Source organism: Triturus cristatus, chromosome 6 (genome assembly GCF_964204655.1).
Source record: "Triturus cristatus chromosome 6, aTriCri1.1, whole genome shotgun sequence".
In the NCBI taxonomy this organism is placed as follows: domain Eukaryota; kingdom Metazoa; phylum Chordata; class Amphibia; order Caudata; family Salamandridae; genus Triturus; species Triturus cristatus.
In genome coordinates this window covers 119,039,140-119,055,384 of record NC_140589.1, presented here as the reverse complement: position 1 = coordinate 119,055,384, position 16,245 = coordinate 119,039,140, and the positions used below count along the sequence as shown (strand labels likewise).

Here is a 16,245-nt window from a genome sequence, read left to right as displayed (position 1 = left end):
CTGCTCGAAACGCGTTGCCATTAAACTCTCTTTTTTTGAACTACGAGCCTTGGAGTGCGAGTATTCCTTCTTTGGATTCAGCTGGAGGAGTTTTCGCTAATCTATATATATGTATGTATGTATGTATGTATATTTATTTCTTTTTTTTTAGTTAGGCTTTTAAAGTGTTATTGTATTCAAGTATTTTACAGGGAAAATAGGTGGGCATGTCTAATGTGAGGATTTGTGTATTTGAGGGGCCCAGTGTATGTTGGTTTCACCTTAATGCAAGTTACCAGGAATGCTGATAGTTTCTTCATTCTAACAGAAGTATTTGTAATGTCCAAGTAGATGTGCTTTCTTACACATGGGTACTAATTTCATTGGAACAGTAAAAGTAGCTGCAGATTACGAAGAGCAGAGGAGGGATATGCACCAAGGAGCACCAAGGATATGGAAGGCTACTCCAGTCCTAAATAAAGTAGATGCAGTGTCTACCCAAATGTAAGATGCAAGAAACCTGGCTATTTAATTTCTGCTGTCTGCTCATAAATGTTTACTCAATTGCTTTTGAAATTGTGAGTTTCACCCAAATTCAAGCCATATTCAACATAGAGAATTACTTGGTGGCATAAGCCCAGAGATAAGATACTTGATAATTTACAATGAGGCAGCCTAATTGAGGTTTGCAGGTCATGCTTTTGTGAGAAAGTAGAATCCTCTGAAGTGGAGCGTCTTCCGTTCTTTTCTCATTTGCCATAGCATTGTGATTATTCTGATGTAGATGGGGATTTTTTTTCAAGTAATTGGAAGCTGGGTGGAGAAGTCATCTCATTAGTTCTGATGTGAGCGCACTCAGTAGCTGTTTGAGGCTCAAATAAGGGATTGCAGCAGGTGCTCAAGGAGACTCCTGAAGAGTGGGTTACTTACCACGTAACCTCTTCCTTTCTAGCTTCCGGGTATTGAAAAATATTGTTTGCTGTAAGCAAGAAACCGAAATGGAGGCAGTGCCACCTATGGAAACCTAAGACCTTTATGTACATTATGTTAATTGCATTAGCCTGGCAGTATCAGCCTGGAAGGTCGGACCTGGGTCTTTAGTATGATGGACACAGCCATGTGGTCACACTACAGGGCAGCCCCTTGAAGATTTATGGAATAACACTGTCTGCTTCGTAGCTTCATATGTCCCACATACTGTCTGCTTTAACATGCTCAATCATAGTCTGTAATGCTATTCACTTGTCTTCTTTAGTTCTGTGAAGAATTTAAAGAAAAGTGCCCTATCTGTGTCCTCTGTGGTCTGAAGTTGGCAGAGAAAGCCCAGCCTGCGATTGTACGGCATTTTGGACTCCAGATTTTGGAACATGTGGTCAAGTAAGTATCTTCATTTCATTTTGTGGTAAAACACCCAGCTAGTTAGAATTTCATCAAAGCGTACTCAAGCACAGTGGATTGAAAAGGGAAATCGTGTCATGGCTGATTATCGGCTCCTGCATGTCTTATTCCTTTACCTCTTCCTAGGAAGGAGTATTGCCTAATGAAGGTAGATTCTGCTTCTGTGATTTCCTTTTTCTGTTTTTCATCAACCATTTGCCTTTACAATAGCTTACATCAGTTTGTTCATCAACTGAGTCGATCAGTGACAATCTGTCTTGTTCATTACCATTAATGGCTATTGCACTTTTGATTGATTCATTGCGTCTTATTCAGCAGTGCCTAGGTGTGAGAAAGTGCCATCTTTCTTGCATGGTATGCCCCCACTTTTTGCTGAATTGCTGAATGTACTTTGACTGAGTGTGCCCTGGACTCCTGCCAATCAGGTGCCCAGGGCCTATGTTCCTTCCCTAAAAACCTCAAACCCAAACTGGCAAACCCTGGCCACATGTCAGCCCCTGGTAAATGGCACCCAGGGCCTTGTGACCAGGGATGGCCTCTAAGGGCTGCAGCACTCATTGTGCCACCCTTAGAGGCCCTGTACCCTAACACACACACACACACACACACACACTGCCCTTGCAGGCTGAGTGTCTGGGTACAAGACAAAACAAAGTCGACATGGCACACATCCCTGTGTGCCAAGCCCACCACCTACACTGGCATACATCAGCCACCCCTATAGCTGGGTGCCCTATGCCAGTGGTGTGGGCACAGGAGCATGAGCCCTGTGCCCCTGCAGTACCCAGGTCCATTCCTGGGCACTGGAAGTGTAGTGCTGCCATTTAAGAGTACATGGTGCTGAGAGCTCGTCAAACACGAACTTCACAGCACCATAATGGCAACACTGAAGACTGAGAAGTTTGGTATCAAACTCCTCAGCACATTAAAACTGCACTGATGCCAGTGTGGAATTTAATGTACCAAGCACCACAGAGGGCATCTTAGAGATGCCCCCTGAAACCTAACCTACAATCCACGTCTGGTCTGGGAGACTGCCTAGGCTGCCACACAGCAGACATGTTGCTGGACCCCTCGGTAGGAGAGCCCCTGCTCTCCTGAGCCTGCAACAATGCACATCCTGGGCGAGGTGCTAGATCTCCTCCCCCAGGATGGACAGGGGGAAGCTTCAAAGGCATGCCGCCTCTGTGAGCTTCCCCAGGCCACTTGCAACCCCCACTCTGGCGGGAAGCCTGATCGGAAACCTCAAATAAGGACAGGGGATGTGCCAGCCTGCCAACCCCACCCCTCAGGTGGGGGAGGCGAGGTGAAGCACATCTCCGGGTGCTCGCCATCTTGAAGATGGGAGGCCCTACCCAATCGGGACTAGGCTGCTGCCCCCCTCCCACAGGAGAGTGGCAGAATAGGGGGTGTACCCACCCCAGGACAGGGACCCATTGGTCCCTGCCCTTTACCTACCTGTAACACCCCTAAATCTAGTATTTAGGGGCACCCTGAACCTTCCTTTTCCAGATTCCGAAATACAAAGAAGAGCAAGAAGAAAGAAGACCTGCCCTGCAGCTGCTAAGAAGAGGAAGACACCAACTGCTTTGGCCCCAGCCCTACCGGCCTGTCGACTCTCGAACCTGCTCCTGCTACAACCCGGCACCTCTTGTGGCCAGCAACCTCACAAACCCCGGAGGACCTGGCTACCTTTTGGCTCGATGCACCTGGGACTCCCATGAGTAGAGGCTCTACTCAAAATCTGCATCTAATCCCTGGCATCAGCCCGGAACCGCGAACCCTGCACACTCTGCACCTGCCAAGCCTGGCCTGTGCCGGAGTGAACAAAGACCAATAGGATGGCCCCCCGGCGACTGTGACCCCAAGTCTGGCACCCAAGGACTTCCCTCGACGCTCCTGACGACACCTGCAGCCTCAGAACCAGGTACCCCCCCAACCGCGATCAACAGAGGGTAAGATTTCCCGACACCAAAAGGCACCCCGGCGCCCTGCGGCCCCCTGTGCCCAACTCCTGGGTACCTACCTATCCTCCAACTACCCAACTTACCTCTCGAAGGGGTGGTGGCACCTGAAGAATCTTCGTACCCGAACTTGCAGCCTTTTTCCATACCGGAGCTTTCCTATTGAAATCAATTGAGCGCCCGAAGGCTCAAAAGCACCCTGCACCCAGCGGCACGAGTGGCCCTGGCAGTGTAACCTCTACACCTATCTACTTCCCCATTTGCCCTGAGCAAGTGACCAGGAGCCCAGCTCCCACAGCCGCGTGGCCTGCTAGTCAGCAGCCACCAACCAAGGCCCCCCTGCCTCCCATAGTTTAACATTGGGCCTAGCTCACGCTGCACCCGGCTGCCCCTGCGCCACTGAGTGTGTAACAACTGTACCTACCTGACCCTGGGAGACCCCGGAGTCTGTGCCCAGAACCTTAACTCTGCCAGTTAGGTACTTACCCAACAGCCGATAACTCAATTTTCTCCTTAGGGTAACATTGACTGGATTTCTCTGAAATTTCTTCTAAGTGTTGAGTTTCTAAAACTTAAAATATTCACCAAAAATCAGCCGAGTAACGAAAACGAAAATAGTCACCTCCTTTTAGGAGAGATCCCAGTGCTGGATCTTGGTGCCCAGCACTGACCCTGAAAATTATTCACAACCGTACTTATAAGTAACCCACTTTTCTTCCATAGGAAACCATTGACTGTTTTTCTGTGAAATTTCTTTTAAGTGTCGATTTTTGCAAACTCTAAAAATTCTTTAGAAATCGTGCTAACTGTGAAAACGTAATTACTTACCTGTTTTAGATAGCGGTCCCAGTACTGAGTCTAGGCACCCAGTATTGGATTACAAAAGTAACGAGAACATACTATACCTGCAACTTGAATTTTCTTCCATAGAGAATCATTGACTGTTTTCTATGAAATTTCTTCTAAGTGTCAACTTTTAAAATAGCAAAATATTACCTAAAAATCCTAGTAGAAACTAAGTCGACTTTTATCACTTGTTTCTAAGAACTGTCGCAGGACTAAATCTAGGATCCAGTCCTGGAATTACAAAAGTAATCCTAAGAGTAATCTATTGCAAATAACTTGAAACTTCTATTCAACTCAATGCATTATTGTGTTTAAAATTGTTGCCTATTGCACCAACTTGTAAATATCTACAAAAGCCAATTGCATATTGCAAAAGTTTTTACCTAAAGCATCTCATCCTGAGAAAGTATATTTTAATACCTATTGTTGGTTCTAAAATAAAACAAGCATATATTTTTTTTATATGTAAACCATTGGCCTAGAGTTCAGTTATGGAGTGTGTGAAACTATTTGCTGACTGAGTGTGTACAACAAAATGCTTTACACTGTCCTCTGATACTGCCTTACTGCTTGACCAAGCTACCACTTCAGAGAGTAAGGTTATATCTAACTTTAGCCTCTGCCAAATCCCTGGGGACTGTGGACACACTGTACCTAATTGGAAACAGTATATACAGAGACACTTTTCCACACTAGAAAGCATATTTCTCTTTTCAAAATGTTAATTTTTGTTTGCTTTCTTTTGAGATCTTGTCATGGGGTTATTAGGAGTTGGAGGTTATTGGGCATTACCCGGTATGTGTGCAGTCATTTACTGCTAGTGTCACAGATCCACAATATTGTGGCCCTATCGTTACAAACGGACCTCTTTGGGTGGTCAGCCCCGGTTTAATTGATTTGCGCCTTACATGCTGGTAATCTTGAACTCTAACCTGGGGCACGGCTGTCCAGTGCTCAGTGTATGTGCTCTGACTCCTAAAACATACTGAAATTGGCTTACAGCTGATTAGCATATTTAACTTTCCAATAAGGCCACAGTATATGGTGCAGAAACACACCCATTTCATGGAACATTAAATGACACCAGTGGACTGCAGCACCAGTTATTCCATCTACTAAAGTGGCAGTGAAAACATGGCTTCAGGCCTATCCTCTGTAGCCTGATAGTAGCAGCTTCAACCCTGTTTTACAGACCTGTCAAAATCAGCCATTTGACAGGTAGGGAAACCCGATTATAAATATTAAATAAGTCACCCATTAGTGCACCTTGCTGCCCTGGAGGCAGGGTGTATAATAAATGAGTCAAACATGTGGTACATTAGAAGTGGCATGTTCCTCAAGTTGCAACCCCCAAAATGGTATTGTCATTGGTCAGGCAGTAGCTGGTAAGTAGGAAAAGTCAAAGTATAGATTATTTTTGATCTATAACTTTTGGCTTGTAACAGCGTCTGACTCCCTTCAAAGACTTATTGTTCTATTTAATAAAAATCCAATCAAATGGTAATTCAGATTTTTATTAGATGTAAAATGGAAATTTTAGAAAGTTACCTTTGCCCTACCTAAAACTGTTTAGGCTAATTTGCATGATCCCTCCAGCAATTGCCCAGCTTGTGGTTGGCTTGAATTGGGTGTGAAAAAGATGTGAAAACTGCTCTCAGAGCAGAAATAGTAGCCTGGAAGTGGGGAGTTTTTTCCCTTGGAAGGAAGACCAGTTGGGGTAGACCTACAAACTTGAATTACTTCAAAGGTATCGTCCCGGTTGTATAATGTTAGTTGACTCTTGGAAAGGCTCCAGCTTTTGTCCCCCAAGTTAGGCTGGCAGCAAACCAAGTGAGAGTTAAGCTACACCCTGAACTGGTTTTGATTGACCAGAAATTTGGGGACTGCTTATTACCCTGTCTACAACTGGTTGGTCATACAGGCTCTGCACAAGGGGAGAACAGCTTCCTCATCTTGGATTTTGGAATAGAGTGCACTGTGCAAACTGGAATTTCTGAAACCGTAGGTAGGACAGGGCTTAAGAACATTAACTCCATTGGTCGGGGAGGAAGTAGGTCTGTCAGTGGGTGTTCCCGAACCCCTCAAAGCCCCCGACCCCTCAAAGGCAGGCACACCCTACATAGCTGGGCCATCACCTGACATTGCTGTTTATTTCAATTAGTATTATCTAGCAAATGTTTATTGTATTAAGTGGTTTTTTAAATTATTAAATCACTTGAGTAGTTTTGGTCATGTTATTAAAATTGTCCATTGTATCTCAGTATTTGGACCTTCTAAGCTTTCAGATGACTGCCTCAAAACAATGCACAAACATTCATCAACTAAATCTTAAGCTACCGTGCTGGTTTTTCATCTGTGGATTATGATTTGTATTACCTTCTTAGTGTTTGCACAGACTAATTACAAATCCCTTTTTGCCTATTCCGTCAGAAGTTAAAGTAACTACTTAAGGGATAGTAAGCCTTGCTAAGACCAGGTGACATACCAAACGTGTTGTACTTTGAATTACTATGATTTAAGATACTAACTTTGACCAGTATGAATCTGTGATTTTATGTTTTCTCAGACTTAATAAAGAGTACACAATTATTCTTTAGTTTTTTCTTTTACTTTTTAGGTTTCGCTGGAACAACATGGCCCGCAATGAGAAGGTTTTTCTCAAGAATAACGTCATGACTTTGGTGTCCACTGTGAGTACTAGGGTGGGCTTTGTCTAATAATTCTGCTCCTCAGGTGAACAGTTGTTACCAGTCTCTGATTTATGTAGGACAGCATTGTGACTTTCAGAAAAATACAAATATTTTGTTGTAAGGAAGTTTGGGTAGAGCACATGGTAATGCTGGCCCAGTATTGTGTGTTCTCTGTTCCACTGCGCTAGACCATTTTATAGTACTGTAAATTAAATGTTTGCCTCTTTTGAATGTTCTCATCTGTACATCATCCTGACTTATGATTTTACAGCCATTTTCTCCTCTCTTCTGTTCAGGGAACAGAATCCATTCTTGTTGAGGAAAGCCACATTAAAGATGTAATTGCTCGTATTCTGGTGGAGATGATCAAACGTGAGTGGCCTCAGCAGTGGCCGGAAATGTTGGAGGAGCTGGATGCACTTTCTAAACAAGGGGTATGCCATTTCAGGATAAATATGTATCTCATGTGCTGGTATGGTTGTTTATCGTGTATGCGTGCAGTGCACTGGTTTAGATTGACCTTGTGGACCGTGATCACCTTTGGGAGAAGCCAGTTAACTTCAAGATGCTTAGGAGTGGCGTAGAAGCTTGAAACATATACTCTTGGGAAGACCTCAAACAGGGGTCACTCAAAGCTCACTCTCAGGTAGTCGCTATTCTTGATTTGGTGTCCCTCAGTCCCAAAATGCCTCTCCTAGACAATCTCTCCTCCTGCAGGTCCAAGCTTCCTCAATCTGTAGAACTGGTTTGGTGTGGTTCTACTTTCATGTGTCTTCTTCAGGCTGCCCTTCATACACAGCGTTTTCTAGAGTGATGCTTCTCTCACAGACAGTACTTAGTACTGCCGCAGTCTCCCACTTGGAGTACCCTCAAAACAAGCATAATGTGTTAGGTTTCTCCACTTGGCTGTCATCAACCCAACTGAAGTCTATTTGGAGACGGACAATAGGAATTCCTAGTCTAGAAAATTCCTCACCTTAAGCAACAGAACTCTAGGCCTATCTTTCACCCCTACCATCAACTAAATAGCAGTGCTCAGGTTGACTAACAAATGGTCTCTTGCTAACAAAGTCTTATGGAATTTCTAAAGGTAGCCCTGTCTCTTTTCACTTCACTTCAGTGCCTGGATGTCCTGCTACCACCCATAGAAATGCAGGCATGGTAGTGGGCTTACACATAACGTCTGGTCACACATTTGAGCCTTACAAAACACAGTACTACCACCACCATGTTCTGCTGTCTAACCACGACGGGGACAGTAGCCCGCAGCCTGCAGTGAGGTCCGGCCTGGGGTACCCCTTCAGGTCCCAGAACAGTTCCAGGATCTGTCTACTCTGGGCCATGCATAGGCCTCTGCACACGTCTAGGTTAGTTATTTGTAACGTCCCAAGTAGATAAGCTTTAATAAGAACATGGACATGAATTTTGAAAGGGCTAAAAATTAGGATACATTCCTGTCGCAGCAGGTGCCTTAAAGAAGTCATAGAGTTCATGCTTATGGAAAAAACTTGGTAAATAATCCTACAGGAGTGGGGTTAATGGTGGCCATTGTGCGAAAAAAGGTTTGAAAATTGCTTTTGTTGAGGTTATCGAAGTGGAATGTTAGAAAATGTAAATATCTGGAGATAGTCAACAAGAAGCATGACCTGGAGGATACAGCCACAATTCAGAGGGAGCCTTGAGGCAAGTTTTTTTTAATGTATAAAGCTACACATGAGAAATGAAATCCTCAACCAAATTGTCCAAGTTAAGGTGGTAATTTGCCCTTTCGTGTCAGTGACCAGGTAAGCTACATTATATGGAATGCTGCTGGTGTTGGTCGAGAAGTTGGGGAGTGAAGCAAAGACATTTGAGGAAATAATGGAGTCTTTTTCCTGATGTGTACCAGTACCTAATAAACACACAACATTGTGATCCTAGAAAAGCATTCTCCATGCACAGATGGAAATTAAGGCATACCATCTGAATCACGAGGTCATAATCATTGAATCATAAGAGTCTGCTGTTCATCGCAGTCTGAGCGTTTAAATTAGATGGTGGATAATTTCAGCCAATTGGATCTGGCACATAAGCATGGTGTAGGAAGCTGTCTCTTTATGTGATATATCAATAAGTTGATGTATGGTGTAGAGAGTCCAGCGGTTCCCATATGAGTGGACAGGGGCTTGATATGGAATCCCAAAGTGCTCTATTAAAGGGTAGTGTGGTCGAGCAGCCTTCGGCTTAACACACAGGAGTGCAAGACATTTGCAAAATACGCACAAGTATTAATAAACGGAAACACCAGTCAAGAAGGAGATCCACACTTATAAAAATAGCAAGTATCTTTATGTATAGGCATCAGAGAAAAATTGTCTATGTAAGTGCGTTTTCAAAAATCAATTCATTTCACTTTAAAAAGTGGATACTTCTGCAATTTCAGAGTTCTCGAATGTTATCCTATGGAAGGAAGAACAAGTTCTGCAAACAGGTACAGTACATCGACTTACAGGACCAATTTCCAGGAGTTAAGGTGAGTGGTGGGCAAGGTCCAATGCAGTACCAACAGTGCACCACCACTGGCACGTGGCGGCCGGGTGAAGGGTGCAACTCAGTGTTGTTCGCCCAATGCGTTTCAATAGGGATGGTTACTGTAATAAGAGGCTGCAGACTCTGGCTAGGAAGCCAGTCTGGGTGAACCAACAGCAGGGTTCAAGGCTTGCGATGCTCGGCGATGTAGGGACACCTGGGGTCCGCCTCTCCAAGGTCTGGGGGCTTCAGATGCAGAGGTGTCTTTAAGCGTCAAGTTTCTCTTACGGGGAGCAGTGGCGGTCGAGGGGGTCTGCGTGAAGAGGCTGCAGACTTCAGGGACTCCAGAACCGTGTTGGCACCGGTGGTCCACTTCAGCTCGGGATGAAGGCGTCTGGTGCAATTGTGGCTTTGGGTGTCACGTTTTTGCGGTTTCTCTGGTGCCAGGGACTCACCTAAATTCGGACTTTAGTGGCGTGTAGGGTAGTAGTCAGTGGGCTACTGCCTCTTGAGGTCACTACGCCCCCCTATATGACCACTTCCTGTGGGAAGTGGGCATAAGCCTGTCCCAGAATTCCTCAGTATGGCATCACAAAGATGGCTACTTCTTTAAAATCATGCCCACCCCACAGTAGCCCACCTTAGGGGTGGTACTAGTCTTGAGGTGGCACGTCTACTTGACTATCTAATTTACCCGCCTGTCCAGGTGCCAAGGGGACTCTGGACGGGGGTGGGGTGACTTCCTCTCATTTGAGGGTAGCCAGATTTGTATTCCAAAGGTGACCGCTTCTTTGAAGCTCACCGACCCAAGGAGGCTAGTGAGCAGGTCATCTTTTGGAAGGGGGTGTTACAGGCTTTTGTTCTAGATCTCCTGAAAGCAAAATGCTCTCACCCCTAGGAGGTCAGAACAGCGTCTCGGGTGGCAGGCTGGCAAAAACCAATCAGCAAGGGCACCAGAGGCTGGTAGTTTTTCAGGGGGCACCTTTAAAGTGCCCTTTGAGTGCATGTATTGGTAAATTTGATACTGGCATCAGTGTGGGTTTACCAGTAAGAGATGTTGTGAGAAAGTGCCATCTTTCTTGCATGGTATGCCCCCACTTTTTGCTGAAATGCTGAATGTACTTTGACTGAGTGTGCCCTGGACTCCTGCCAATCAGGTGCCCAGGGCCTATGTTCCTTTCCTATACAAAAACCTCAAAACCAAATTAGCAAACCCTGGCCACATGTCAGCCCCTGGTAAATGGTACCCTAGGTACCCAGGGCCTTGTGACTAGGGAAGGCCTCTGAGGGCTACAGCACTCATTGTGCCACCCTTAGAGGGCCTGTACCCTAACACCCACACACTGCCCTTGCAGGCTGAGTGTCTGGGTACAAGACAAAACAGAGTTGACATGGCACACATCTCTGTGTGCCATGCCCACAACCTACAGTGCCCTGGCATACATCAGCCACCCCTCTAGCTGGATGCCCTATGCCAGTGGTGTGGGCAGAGGTAGGAGCCCTGTGCCCCTACAGTACCCAGGTCCATTCCTGGGCCCTGTAAGTGCAGTGCTGCTATTTAAGAGTACATGTTGCTGGGAGCTTGTCAAACACGAACTCCACAGCACCATAATGGCAGCACTGAAGCCTGAGAAGTTTGGTATCAAACTGCTCAGCACATTAAATCCACACTGATGCCAGTGTGGGATTTAATGTACCAAGCACCACAGAGGGCATCTTAGAGAGGCCCCCGGAAACCTAACCCACAATCCACGTCTGTTCTGAGGCTGCCTAGGCTGCCACACAGCAGAAATGTTGCTGGACCCCTGGGTAGGAGAGCCCCTGCTCTCCTGGGCCTGCAACAATGAACATCCTGGGCGAAGTGCTAAATCTCCTCCCCCAGGATGGGCAGGGGGAAGCTTCAAAGGCATTCCGCCTCTGTGAGCTTCCCCAGGCCACTGCAACCCCCTACTCTGGCGGGAAGCTTGGCCGGAAACCCCAAATAAGGACAGGGGATGTGCCAGCCTGCCAACCCCACCCCTCAGGTGGGGGAGGCGAGGTGAAGCACATCCCGGGCTCTCGCCATCTTGAAGATGGGAAACCCTACCCAATCAGGACTAGGCTACTGCCCCCCTCCCACAGGAGAGAGGCAGGATAGGGCGTGTACCCACCCCAGGACAGGGACCCATTGGTCCCTGCCCTTCACCTACCTATAACTCCCCTAAATCTAGTATTTAGGGGCACCCTGAACCTTCCTTCCCCAGATTCCAAAATCCGAAGAAGAGCTAAAAGAAAGAAGACCTGCCCTGCAGCTGCTAAGAAGAGGAAGACACCAACTGCTTTGGCCCCAGCCCTACCGGCCTGTCGACCCTCGAACCTGCCCCTGCTCCAACCCGGCATCTCTTGTGGCCAGCAACCTCACAAACCCCGGAGGACCTGGCTACCTTTTGACTCTAAACCCCTGGGACTCCCATGAGTAGAGGCTCTACTCAAAATCTACTTCTAATCCCTGGCAGCAGCCCGGAACCGCGAACCCAGCACACTCTGCTCCAGCCAAGCCTGGCCTGTGCCGGAGTGAACAAAGACCACGAGGACGACCCCACGGCGACTGTGACCCCGTGTCCGGCACCCAAGGACCTCCCTCGACACTCCTGAAGAAGCCTGCAGCCTCAGAACAAGGTGCCCCCCAACCGCTATCAACAGAGGGTAAGATTTCCCGACACCAAAAGGCACCCCGGCGCCCCGCGGCCCCCTGTGCCCAATCCCGGGGTACCTACCTATCCTCCAACTACCCAACTTACCTCTCGAAGTGGTGGTGGCACCTGAAGCATCCTCGTCCCCGAGCTTGCAGTCTTTTTCTAAACCGGAGATTTCCCATTGAAATCAATTGAGCGCCCGAAGGCTCAAAAGCACCCTGCACCCAGCCGCCCGAGTGGCCCTGGCAGTGCAACCTCTACACCTATCTACTTCCTCACTTGCCCTGAGTAAGTGACCAGGAGCCCAGCTCCCACAGCCGCGTGGCCTGCTGGTCAGCAGCCACCAACCAAGGCCACCCTATCCCTCATAGGATATCATTGGGCCTAACTCTCTCTGCACCCGGCCGCCCTAGTGCCGCTGAGGGTGAACCAACTGTACCTACCTGACGCTGGGGGACCCCTGAGTCTGTGCCCAGAACCTCAACTCTGCCAGTCGAGTACTTACCTTTAAACCGATAACTCTATTTTCTTCATAGGGTAACATTGGCTGGCTTTTTCCTGAAATTTCTTCTAAGTGTGGACTTTTCAAATCTTAAAATATTCACCAAAAATCAGCCGAGTAACGGAAACGAAAATACTCACCTGCTCTTAGGGGAGCTCCCAGTGTTGGATCTTGGTGCCCAGGACTGACTCTGAAAAATACTTACAACTGTACTTACCAGTAACCCAATGTTCTCCCATAGGAAATCATTGACTGTTTTTCTGTGAAATTTCTTCTAAGTGTCAATTTCTGCAATCTCTAAATATTTTTTAAAAATCGTAGAACTTCGGAATCGTAATTGCTTACCTGTTTTTGAAAAAGGTCCCAGTACTGAGTCTAGGTACCCAGTACTGGATTACAAAAGTAACGAGAACATACTATACCTGCAACTTGAATTTTCTTCCATAGGGAATCATTGAATGTTTTCTATGAAATATTTTCTAAGTGTCAACTTTTAAAATAGCAAAATATTGTCAAAAATCATCACAGTAATTAAGTCGACTTTTATCACTTGATTCTAAGTACTGACCCAGGACTGAATCTACGATCCAGTCCTGGAATTCCAAAAGTAATCCTAAAAGTAATCTATTGCAAATAACTTGAAACTTCCATTGAACTCAATGCATTATTGTGTTTAAAATTGTGTTGCCTATTGCAACCACTTGTACCTGTTTACAAAAGTCAATTGCATATTGCAAAAGAATTTATATAAAGCATCTCATTCTGAGAAAGTATATTTTAATGCCAATTGTTGGTTCTAAAATAAAACAAGCATATATTTTTTTATATATAAACCATTGGCCTAGAGTTCAGTTCTTGAGTGTGTGAGACCAGTTGCTGACTGAGTGTGCACAACAAATGCTTTACACTGTCCTCTGATACTGCCTTACTGCTCGACCAAGCTACCAATTTAGAGAGTAAGGTTATATCTAACTTTAGCCTCTGCCAAACCTCTGGGGACTGTGGACTCTGTACACACTGTACCTATTAGGGAACAGTATATACAGAGCCACTTTCTCATAGATGTTTGATAACAAACATCCCTATTTGCAGTGAAGCCATCATGTTGCTGAGGAACTCGTCTTCACCAGTGTCCAGCACATGTTCTAAAATGGCTTCACTGATCACTTATACTGGCAGTAATAGGACTGTCCAGCACAGGGGCATATCTGCTCATGCAGGTATTCCCTCACATGTAATATTCAGCCTTAGGGCGATCAGGCCTGCTGAAGGGTGACTGACAAATATTTCATGCAGTGTTGGGGACATGGCACACAGGAATGTGTGACATTTCGTGTTTTCACATTTGCCTGCACCAAGACAAGCAGCCTGTAATGGCAGTCTTGCATTTACTTGAAGGGTCCCTGGTCCCTGAGGGTGGCACAAATTGTGCTGCAGCCCCTAGGGGCCTTCTTTAGTACCCCAGACCCTAGGTACGAGAGTACCATTTACTAGGGACTTAGAGTGCTAAAGGTTTTGCCAATTGGGGGAACAATTGTAGTGTTGGGACAGACCTCTGGCATTGGGGACCTGGTTAGTTGGAACCCATTGCACTTTCAGTCGAAATCTCATCATTTACCATTCAAAAAATGTGTGTGACCATGTCAAAACGGGGCACTTTCCTACACGGGGGTACAACTAGACCCAGATTTTTTTGGGGGTAGAGCCAGAATCAGTACCCATATAAAAATTACTTCTGGCGACCTCTTTACTTTTATAGTACGTTGCATAACCTACAGCGATACCTCTTTGGACATTTGAACACCCCCAAAGCCACTAACATTGGTCTCTGCTTACTATTATGGTTTCAACCTTTCCCAGAGAAAGATAGAGGCTAGCTGTTCACGTTTCAACATCCTGTAAATGCCCAGACCTGATTCTTTACTAGATCTTTATATGAAACTGTCTGTATTCATTATTCATTTTATCATGACCTGTGAGAAAGTGCCTCATTTGACATGGTTACCCCCCATATTTTGCCTGGTATTGATGTGGGTTCGATTGTAGTGCACAGGGTCCCTGCCAACCAGGTCCCCTGTGCCAGTGCTTTTTCCCTAAAAACTATTCCACAATTGTCCCTTCAGGGCCCCTTTAAGTCCTTAGTAAATGGTACCTGGGTACCAAAGGGCATTGGGACTGAAGTTGGTCCTAGGGACCCCTCACGTAGGCCATGTAAACTACCACTGCAGCATGTATGACCCGGTGCAGACAAAATGACAAAGTCGACATGGCACACTGCCTGTGTGCCATGCCAACTAGCACTGCCTGAGATATAGATAAGTCACCCCTCTAGCAGGCCTTATCAGCCCTAAGGCGCACTATATCACAGGTGTGTGCATGTCTGCATGAGCAGATATGTCCCTTCAATATTAGGGTTTATTCCTTAATGTAAGTGCCAGGGAAGACATAGAGAGTGCTGTTCCCGACACTAAAGGACACCCCTGCACCCAAAGTCCCTGGGCCTTGGGGAACTTGGCCCACGGTGTCCCTACGTCCCCTAGCATCAGAACTTATCTGGGCAGCTGAGGGTTTATTTTGTGCAGCCTCCTGGCCAGTGCCTTCAGCCTCTTTCCAAAACCGGTCTCCCCCATTGAATTGCATTGGGCTCCTGACTCTGTATAGGCACTCTGCATCCGGCTGCCCCTGAGCCGCTGAGGGTGTATATTTGGTGCTGCCTTATGGCCCCCGTACTTACCATAACTCCAGGAGATTGACCTCTGACTCCGCTTTACTCGCCTGTGAGCGGCACATCTTCAATCCTCCCCAGTTTTCATTGGTTAACATTGGGCGTCTGACCCTCAAATTTGACCTCTGCACCTGGCCGCCTTTGTGCCGCTGGTTGTGCATTCTTTGCGTTGACCTGAAACCCGAAGACTAAGTGGTGTACTTACCTGAGAAACTGCATTTTTGTTTTACTCCATAGGTTAACATTTCACAGCCTGAAAATTGCACTGTGTCCACTTTTTAAAATGAGACGTATTTTTCCTGAAAAACGTACTTACCTTTTTTGCGTACAACTTGGTCTTAAAATACATTTTGAAAGAAGCTTATTTTTCTAAAATTGGTGTGGATCTACTTTTTGAGTTGTGTATCCTTTATTATTCACTGTGTGCATAACAAATGCCTTACACTCTTCTGTGTTAGGCCTAAGGCTACTCATCCAAACTACCACAAATAGAGCACTTTGAGTTTACATTGAGCCCTCTACACTTCTGGGGGGAACTCTGGACTCTGTGCACGATAAAGCCACATAGTGGTATACCATATACAGAGCCAGCTTCCTATACCAATTGTGGAGGAAATGCCTGATTTTTGTCCCCTAATACCCCATTGGAACTGGGAATAGTTATCACCTGAGAAGGTGGAGTCCTTGAAATGTGTTTATCGAAGTGACCATTACTCCCTCCAATTCTGGAGGGAAAGAAGGTACAGTTTCCGGAGGCAGACCTTGCTGCTTTACCTCTGGAAGTGAAACCTCTGCAGGAGGTCTGACAAACTTCAGCCTGGGTCTCGACCACAATCAAAAACAAAACAAGACCTGACCGATCAGGGCTAAACTCACTTTAAATGTAGAGGGTTGAACATGGGTCTACAACTTATTGTCCTCATTTCAAAAAGTTTCAATTGTATCAGTCCTCGTTGCC

At 46.1% G+C, this 16,245-nt stretch overlaps 1 protein-coding gene across 3 annotated transcripts in view; it reads left to right on the top strand.

Annotated features, from left to right (window-relative positions):
* LOC146816485 (exportin-5-like) overlaps positions 1-16,245 on the top strand; it is an 819,517-nt gene that overhangs the window by 65,552 nt on the left and 737,720 nt on the right. For all 3 annotated transcript variants that reach the window (XM_085610334.1, XM_085610332.1, XM_085610333.1), the window contains exons 2-4: positions 1,235-1,356; positions 6,805-6,877; positions 7,174-7,311. In XM_085610334.1, the coding sequence (XP_085466460.1) occupies positions 1,235-1,356; positions 6,805-6,877; positions 7,174-7,311 (333 nt within the window). The remainder of the gene's footprint in view (positions 1-1,234; positions 1,357-6,804; positions 6,878-7,173; positions 7,312-16,245) is intronic.